Genomic DNA, 9884 nt, shown 5'->3' with positions numbered 1-9884 from the left:
TCATGAGCTCTCACTATCTGCATTCAGTTGCGACAGGCAAGTCACCGCACCTGAAAACAGCACAACATATTTTTATAGCTGGATACATTTGTTTTGATGTAACAACTATTACAGCTGTTATGCTGACAAGCCAAAAATATATTTTATCGCAGACAGGATACCACATAGGGTACGGCAAAGTTGCAAACGCAAAACTAAAAACATCACAATATAATCTGTTAAAAAAACGTTATAAAAACTCTGTAAAAACACTATACTAGACGAATAAATAGAACAGAGTTCTGTATAACAAGTATTTTACGTCTATGCTAGTTAAATTTCCACAAAGTCGTGGCAACAACATTTATAAGGGCACTAGACAAAAGTTATCCTCTATATAGAAATTATTATTAATGAAAACTATAGTAATAGGCAGAAAAAACTAAGTATTTTCTTACCCGCTAGTATCATTGTATTGTTTGAGACGAGTCTTCGTTTCAGATCGGTGAGCTCGTATCTGCCTACATCTGAAACATTTACATTGAGAATCTGAATCATTTCACTGCTCACTCTAAGCCGGTTGACATAGTCTGGGTAGCTTCGTCCCACAGCAACTCCATTCTCCACCAGGACGAGAGATGAATAATTATTGTAAAAGCGAAGCGTAGCATCAGTCTGCTTGAGTCCTGCCAGAGATATTCTCAGAGTGTCACCTGCGACACAATCAATGATGCCTTTGTTGGCTGTAAAGAAGAGAATGACAGATAGTGAGGATATGTAGGACAATCACATAGATATTATTCTGAGTGGGAGGTTTAAATTACTACTCACAGTTGACCTTCACTATATAACTGCTGATGGTTGCACCAAAGTGATTTAACAAGGTGTAGGTTCCCTCATCATCAAACGTAACACGTTGGATTCTGAATGTCCAGTCCTTACCCATGCTGGTCACATAGCCTTTACTTGCCCGCACAGAATTGCTAGCTTGGTTCCAGATAGTAAATCTTTCAGTCTCATTAGCATTTAAAAACTCCAAGCTCCGTGTCCTCTCAGGAAGATCCAGAGTCAGCTGCTGGCCATGGAATAAAATCCTCTGAGGTAATGCAGAGACTGACACTGGGGGAGAATTTTTTTTTTTTTTTTAGTTCTTTTGAACTGTTGGCAGTTAATATCATGTGTAGGCTGTTTAATTGTATTACATGATTCAGCTTGTCCTGTTATTCTTCTGAATGTTCAGGGAGGTTAATAAGCAAATGTTATAATACCTGCACAAATAGCAGTTGAAAGGAGGGTCCAAACACTCAGCATCTGTCTGAGAAAAGATCTATCAGTATTACAGATGTAACCTGTTTGTTCAGATTATCCCCATACTCTAAAAACACTATATACTTTATTTATTTAATTTTTTTCGACCCAGCAGGAAATAGGACAGAACACATGTTGGCATATGCCTGCATATTTTTCTGTGTGCATCCAAACATAAGTACTACTGGCTGATATTAAAGGGGTCCTATTATGCTTTTTCACGTTTACAACTTTATTAGTCTGTAATGTTGCTGTTTGAGCATAAAAAAGATCTGCAAAGTTACAACACATCTCAAAATGAGATATTTTATTTAACAGAAATCACTTATCAATAACTACAGCGAATGACTCGTATTGACTGTACAACGCCTATTTTCCGGGATTTAGAATATCACAAATATCAAGGAATGGGACGAGACCTAGTTATGCTGCACTAGAGAAGGCAATTGAGGGTTATTCACTTTAAGGGTGTGGTTCTTGTATAAATCTTTACAGATTTTTGTAGTCCTCTACCAGTTCAGTTGCAATAGGTTGCAATTCTTGCTTCTGCAATCTTTAAGAATCATTTAAGTTGTGTACTGTTTACACAGTGTTTATTAATTAAATATCCTATAGACGAGATGTTTTAGTACACTGGAACGCCCAAACAAATGGCGGCTAATGGACAGCTTTCCTGAAGGGAGGTAGATCAACTTGATTGAGCCAGATCCTCAAATGACAACACGTTACGCGCGAATATACGAAACAATTAGATTTAGTAATGCCGAGAAGCCCCATAAATGAACAAAGAAAAAAACGGCTATAATTTAAATTAAACAATGTCACTAACATAGGCTAATCAATTAGACTGAGACGCAGTAGATGCTAACTATAAACTATATACAACTATAACGCAATGTTTGACAAAATACAGTGATGCAAAAAGTGGGTATGCGCTATATGGGGGGCGCCAAAGTGATGGTTAATTAATTTATTTATTTTTATAAGAAAAGTTATATATATTTATATTAAAATTTATATATAAAAATATATAAAAATTATAGAGGACTAACAGGCGCCGATGCCCTCATAATATTCCATCATATAATTTAGACATACAAGGGTAATATCGCGAGTGGGCAGGGCGCCGTGAATGCTGAGTGAGCAGCTAACGTTAGTGCGTTGTCATTGAAACTCGAAAAAGATGGATAAAATAAAAAAGCTATCGGGGGCTAAAAATAGAAAAAGAAAGAGGGAAAATTAGATGGCATGTCAACGGATGCATGCGACAGAAGCTAAATAAGTGGATGGTGAAAGGCAACAGGCAGGGCCAGATTAACACTTTGTTGTACCCTGGGCAACAATATTCAAGGGCCCCATCATCACGACCCCAGGATCACCATAATATGGTCATATACAGAATGTATTACTGTAATAAACAGTAAATATACTCAATACTTCAAATTCTAACTGTCATCAGGTGTATTTTGATTTACAAATATTTCAATGCTCATAGAACTACAAATGCACTACTATGTCCCCTATCAAAGAAATTCACTCACATATGATGCTATGAAAACAAAACTTATCAGCATCTGTATAATCTGGTAAAATTGACCCACTACATTGAGAGGGAGGGAAATACCCTCCATTTTCACAAAAATGAATAAATAAGCAACCACTTTCAAACAATTGTTTATTAAACAACATTTATTCCCAATAGAAATGTATTGAATTGATAGAGCTATAACAGAAGACCACAGACAACACATCAAGAAACAATTTGGTCCTCAGCTCATTTTAAGCAGAAATCACCTGACCCTGTTTCCCCAGAATTCAACAAGGCTATCAAGTTATTAGTCCAACACAAACAATTTGAAATCTGCCAGTTATCCCTCCACAACAATTTACAGCATTTTAATGAAGCTGGCACCTCAAGGAAAAAATAAATAAATAAAATGCAGTATCACGATTATCTGCTTATAAACATTTTTATCCTAAGCTCATTTTAACTTGTTTTAAAATAGAACAACAACATATCACAGCACAATTAACCAGTTAAACATTTTTGCTACATAAACATTTAAAAATCTGCCAATTTCTCTGAAGAAGACAAGACAGAAATAAATGCTACATAATCTGGCAAAACACACATTTTTAGTCCTAAATATGTGCATGTTTGAATTTGAAATGCTCTTCGCTCTCGGGGCTGTAAACGTAAGCTGGCGGTGTAGAAAAGTCCTGGCTACCTAAGTTGTCCTCGTCATTGACGGAAGCTGACTTAACAGATCTGTCGGCAACATTAACACGAGTGAAGAAATTACCTATTTTAGGTATATACTTTAAATTTTCTATGTTTCTGATGTCCTTTCCTTTTTTAATTTCCGCTTCGCACTCCCACTTGGCTTCTCCATGTCAGATTTTTTTTCTGTTGTAGCAACGCCTGACGTAACCCGCTCCGGCGTAACATTTGACCCACCTCATGCGGACTGACCAATGAGGAGAGGGCCTTAACTTGAGGCCCTCTCTTCATTGGTCAGTCCGCATGAGACTGACTCTCAACCGCTTCCAACTCACGTCACGTTCAAAGTCATAGGCAGCGCAGCGTATGGAAAGCCTTTTTAACATTTATTCTTTAAGCTGTACTAGTATCTTTTTTCAAGATACTAGTACTTATTTTTTAGATACTAGTATCTTTTCCATTAAGTACTAGTACTTATTCATTAGGTACTAGTGCTTATTCATTAACTACTAGTGCTTATTCTTTAGGCACTAGTGTCTTTTGTAAAGTTACTAGTACTTAATCATTAGATACTAGTGCTTAATCATTAGATACTAGTACTTATTCATTAGATACTAGTGCTTATTTATTAGGTACTAGTACTTATTCATTAGATACTAGTACTTATTTATTAGGTACTAGTATTTATTAATTAGATACTAGTACTTACTGATTAAATACTAGTACTTATTTATTAGATACTAGTATTTATTTATTAGGCACTAGTACTTATTCATTAGATACTAGTACTTAATTCAATAGTGACTAGTAACTTTTATATTGTTACTAGTAACAAATTTAAATTTTTGGCTATTGACTTCTATGGGGATCTGTCATTGAGATATCAACTATTGAGTTTTGACTAGTAGGTATTCCACTAGTGACTATACTTAATTTTTATGTACTAGTAGTTATTCATTAGGTACTAGTGTGTATTTTTAGATACTAGTACTCATTCATTAGATACTAGTACCTATTAAATAGACACTAGTACTTATTCATTAGATACTAGTAATTATTATTAGATACTAGTACTTATCAATTAGATACTAGTACTTATTTTTAGATACTAGTACTTATTTTTAGATACTAGTACTTATTCATTAGGTACTAGTGCTTATTTATTAAAAACTAGTTCTCATTCATCAGATACTAGTAACTATTAAATAAATACTAGTACTTATGTAATAGATACTAGTACACATTTTTTGGTGCTAGTACTTATTCTAAATGTTACTAGTATGATTTTTTATTTTACTAGTATTTTTTTTTTTTTTGTTGAACTCTACTGTAGCCATTTGGACAAGTCATAACATAAGACGAGTAAAAAAGCAGATCTGACTAGTAAGATAAGAATAGTTACTAGTATGGATTAAAAAAGGTACTAGTGTCTAAAGAATAAGAACTAGTACCTAATGAATAACTACTAGTATCTATTAAATAAGAACTAGTATCTAATGAATAAGTACCAGTATCTAAAAAATAAATACTAGTATCTAATGAATACTTACTAGTAATATTTAAATAGATACTAGATGCAATTGCAATAATTACTAGACAGAAATTAAAAGATGATATCAAAAACAGAGTAACTCTGAGTCCCTGTTCGTTTGGAGATATCTTCAAACATAATTAAGAACAAGTAAGAATGCATTTGGAGATATCTTCATTTAAACAGATCATTACATAAACATGAGTACATCTCCACCGTCCAATCAGAGACCACATGGTAATACAACACGCAGAATAAATTTGCATTAGGATTGCATTTTAAACTTTATTCTCATAAAAATACGCGCGATGGTTTGAAGAGAAGAGATAAAAGCATATATTGTCACAGTCATTGTTTATTTTCATCAAGTTTCATCAGTAAAACGTCTATCTGAATGTTATTCAGCTACATCTACAGCGAAAGCTGAGTTTCCTGGAACTTCATCAGTGAGTCTCACTTGTAGAGTTTCTGCGCGAGGGCGCCCTCCGGCGACGAGTATGAATTAAAAATAAATTCATTGAGTACTCATTATTGCTTGAAAAAAACCCTAATTTGAGTAAAAATAGCTAAAATAATTAAATACTTTGAGGTAAAAATTTGCAATTCCTTACGTTCTTCTAAAGAAGTGTGCATTTTTTTGCAGCTATATTTATATTTAGTCTTGTATAGGCTTCTCAGTTTTGTATATTATAGTGAAATAGTGTTATTACAAAAGTAATGTTCCTTATTTTGTTTAGTGTTTTTATTTAGAAATAATAACCATAACCATTATTAGTTTTATTGATATATATATATATATATATATATATATATATATATATATATATATATATATATATATATATATAAACATTGGGCAAAATTGTGCAGCCCTTCAAGTACAGCAAACCTGGTGTTTTATTATTATAATTTTTTATTAATACCTTTTGGCCTTCATTTCAAATAAAGAAAATGTTTGTCTGAAAACCAAAAGGTTTGGATTTTGTCACGCTGTCTAGTCTCTGTTTCCCTGGGTGTCCACTAGTGGGCTCATTTCCCCTTAGGCACTTCACCGTAGGCACTAGAATTCCTCTAGTCTGGTCCTGTCTTCACAGTAATTGCACTCTACGAATCGTCACAGATTTTGGGTGCCCTGTACAGAATATTAATGTAAAAACATTCAGTGTCTGCAGCACCAGTGCTACAGTCATGCCCAAAAATATGGACAGCTTTGGTAAATATGATGATAAAGAAGGCTGTGAAAATTAATCTGCATTGTTAATCCTTTTGATCTTTTATCTAAAAAATTTAAAAAAAATCTAACCTTTCATTGAATAATAAGAATTTAAAATTGGGGGAAATATTATTATAAAATAAATGTTTTTCTCTAATGCACATTGGCCAAAATTAAGGACACTTTTTTATTGAATTATTTTTTAAACCTCCATTTTCTAGTTTACAGCTCTACATTTTCTCCTATAATGCCAGATGAGGTTAGAGAACACCTGACTAGAGATCAGAGATCATTCCTTCATCCAGAATCACTCCAGACCCTTCAGATTCCCAGCTTCTCCTCTTCAGTTCACTCCTCTCATTTTCTATAGGGTTCAGGTCAGAGGACTGGAAAAGGCTATAGCAGAAGCTTGGTTTTGTGCTCAGTGACCCATTCTTGTGTTGTTTTTGAGGTTTGTGTTTGATTGTGATTCAAACATGGTCATTATAAGATTTCTAACAGAGTCAGTCACTTTTTGGTTTTTTATCTGTTGGTATTTGATATAATCAAAGATGCCATGTATCTAAACAAGATGTCCAGGACCTCCAGCAGAAATATAGGTCCACAACATCAAAAATAGAGCAGTATATTTCATTGTACATATGGTTTACTTTTTATCTCTGTGTTCACCGAACCCATCTTCAGTGTTTGCTGCTAAAAAGCTATTTTTTTTAGTTTCATCTGACCATAGAAGCCAGTCCCATTTGAAGTTCCAGTCATGTCTGATAAATTTATATGCTTTAGTTTGTTTTTGGATGAGCTAGGAGAATTTTTATTTTAACCCTCCCAAACAACATGGTGCTGTTTGACAATTTTTTTTAAAGGTTTTCTGAGCCAGAGACTCAACTATTTTCTGCATTACAACAGCTGTGATCCTTGGACAGTCTTTAGCTACTCAAACTCTCTTTCTCACCATGCATTAGGACGATATAGACACACATCTTCTTCCAGGCAGTTTTGTAACATTTTCTGTTGATTGGAAATTCTTAATTATTGCCCTGATGTTGGAAATGGGAATTTTCACTGCTCTAGCTCATTTGTTAGTCACATCTTGCAGTCACTTTCTAATTTGTGAAGCTCAATTATCTTTTGCTGCACATCAGAAATATATTCATTGCTGCACATCAGAAAAATATTCTTTAGTTTTTCTCATTGTGATGGATGATTAAGGGCATTTGGGCTTTGTTTTCCCTCTTCTTTATATTTCTGTGAAACAGGAAGCAATGGCTGGATAATTTCATGTTCATAATCACGCACTAACAAGGAGGCAGAGACGTTTTAAGCAGTTTTACTCACCGCCTGCGGTTCCAACACACGATCGTGACCCTTTTTCGTTGGGATTGCATCATCCTTAAGAAATAAACGATACGCATATACGTCGTCAAACTGGGCCTTGTTTGTAAAACAAGCATCTTCGAAATGCAGGGAACAAACACAAACACTTGCACAACTCCGTTGATGCTCTGTAAAAATAAACTCCATCCACTGGTCCCTTAATGCTGTTTTTTCTTTGGTAATCTGTGCAGGGTTGTCTTGCCCTGGCAACCAAAAACACTCCTTTTGTGACATTTCGCGACGCTCTCGCTCTAATCAGTGAATGCCTGTTGTGCTCTGAGTGCTCTGCTATATGGGAGCGCACGCTCTTCCGGCAGACGTGCACTTAGCACCCATATAAGGAAATTCCGCTCCATCTAACGTCACACAGAGCCATACTCGAAAAAAACTTTCCGAAACTTGTGACAAACCGGAAGGAGTATTTTTGGAACAGAAATACTCCTTCAAACGTAAAACTTAATTTTTGAAACTTTGTCCATGTTTAGCATGGGAATCCAACTCTTTAACAGTGTAAAAAACCCAGTATGCATGAAATAGTATTTCACCCCCCCTTTAAACTGTAAACATTTAAAAACTTTTTACACTCTTACTGGCTTATTGCATATTGTGTATGCTCGATAACACCTCACTGAAGCCAGATCATAGGCCTAATGTAACCCATATTGACTTGAGAGAAATATTAAACACAAGAAGTATTTTACGGCTGTTTGGAAACCTTGGGATCTTGACTAGAGTGTAAAATAAAGTTCTGTGGGTTTGGATCTATCTGTCTGTCTGTCTCTCTGTCTTTCTCTCTATACTAGCTAGCTGTGTATATATTTATATAATTTATCTATATATATATTTAGCTGTCTGTCTGTGTCTATCTGTCTGTCTCTCTCTCTCACTCTCTCTCTATAGCTAGCTAGCTGTGTATCTATCTATCTATCTATCTGAACTTCAACTTGAAGTTGAAAAAAAACCCCAAAGGTCTTTCTTTCTGTTTAGCTGTCTGTCTGCCTGCCTGTGTTACATGAATGTCTCTTTACCTAACTTTTTTGTCTCCCTTTACAGCATACATTTCCAGCTGGTTGCAAGGACTTCTGTGGCAAGTTTGTTTTATTACTTCCATGATCTATGTCTTTGTGTAGCCCTTTGTGTAACGGCTTCAGTGGTGTAGGCACTAGGCAGTAATGTTTTTGATTGATTGGGTTAGAGTTCGGCTTTTGCCGAGCTCATTCTTCTCACTTTTTTTTATTCTATCACATGTCACATTAGAATTTATTTTCAATAAAAATGAACAAAGTGTTCTAAAAGTGGAAGTAAAGCGCCTAACAAGTGTTTAATAATGATACAACTATTTAATTGTAATAAATATAATCATTTACAATGTTATTATTGCATCCTGTTAATGTACAACAATACTGAGATGCAAATGTATCTGCCAGTATAAAGTATAAGCATCTAATTATTATTTACACTTAGCCTGTTGCAAAGAACTGCTACTTTTACATGGTAAATAGAATATATTACGATTTTCACTGTAAATTTTTTTCTGTAAATAGCATCTAGAGCTACTTGCACTTAGCCTACTGTAAATAGGATTTATCGCTAAGAAAGTATGTTAATATCTGCGCTCCATTGATACTGGCTTCTTATAGTCACCCGATTCGAACGTTATCACTCGATTGAATGGGGCGTTATCAGCGGTTATCAGCCCATAGATACTAGGCTCAGAAGGCCGTGATCATCCATCCAAAATGGTTGATCACCCACAAATATACAAGAGAAGACTCCAGATCCAATCCCAGAATTCCTGCTCACCGGTCGAATCAGGTGTTATAGTAGTGGTGCACGCGCTTAAGTTTCCCATCTCAGGGTAAGTGAACTCAGAGTTCAAGTTTAAACTCAGAGTTGGCTGAACCTCCTTAGTGAAACGGGCACCAGCTCTATTACTTTCAACTCTGTCCATTTAGAAACAAGGCATAATTTACTATTTCAGCATTAATCTATTATTTTAACCATCACTACTGTCTACTCTTGAACCTAATCAATAAGTTCACCTTAAATATTGATACAATACATTAAACAACTAATACACTGGAATATAGTGATTAATACTATTATTACTGTTGCAGTTGTTGTTGTCTAAAATTGAAAACCTTTGCAATGTAAACAAATGACAGGCTACAAATGTTAATCATCTCCTTCACACTGCACTTTGATGTCAGGTGTCAGATGTCATATATATATATATATATATATATATATATATATAT

At 34.8% G+C, this 9884-nt stretch overlaps 1 protein-coding gene across 1 annotated transcript; it reads right to left on the bottom strand.

Moving 5' to 3' along the window:
* Positions 1-1356, bottom strand: LOC127974671 (uncharacterized). Its single transcript, XM_052581778.1, has 4 exons — positions 1248-1356; positions 811-1098; positions 438-722; positions 1-50 (listed from the first exon to the last, which is right to left on the bottom strand). Exons 1-4 carry the CDS (start codon positions 1288-1290, stop codon positions 1-3), a joined length of 666 nt encoding a protein of 221 aa, XP_052437738.1. The 5' UTR covers positions 1291-1356.
* Positions 1357-9884: the final 8528 nt, after the last annotated feature.

Source organism: Carassius gibelio, chromosome A1 (assembly GCF_023724105.1).
Source record: "Carassius gibelio isolate Cgi1373 ecotype wild population from Czech Republic chromosome A1, carGib1.2-hapl.c, whole genome shotgun sequence".
Lineage (NCBI taxonomy): Eukaryota > Metazoa > Chordata > Actinopteri > Cypriniformes > Cyprinidae > Carassius > Carassius gibelio.
The sequence above is the reverse complement of the archived record's forward strand: the minus strand, read 5'-3'. Positions and strand labels throughout refer to the sequence as shown.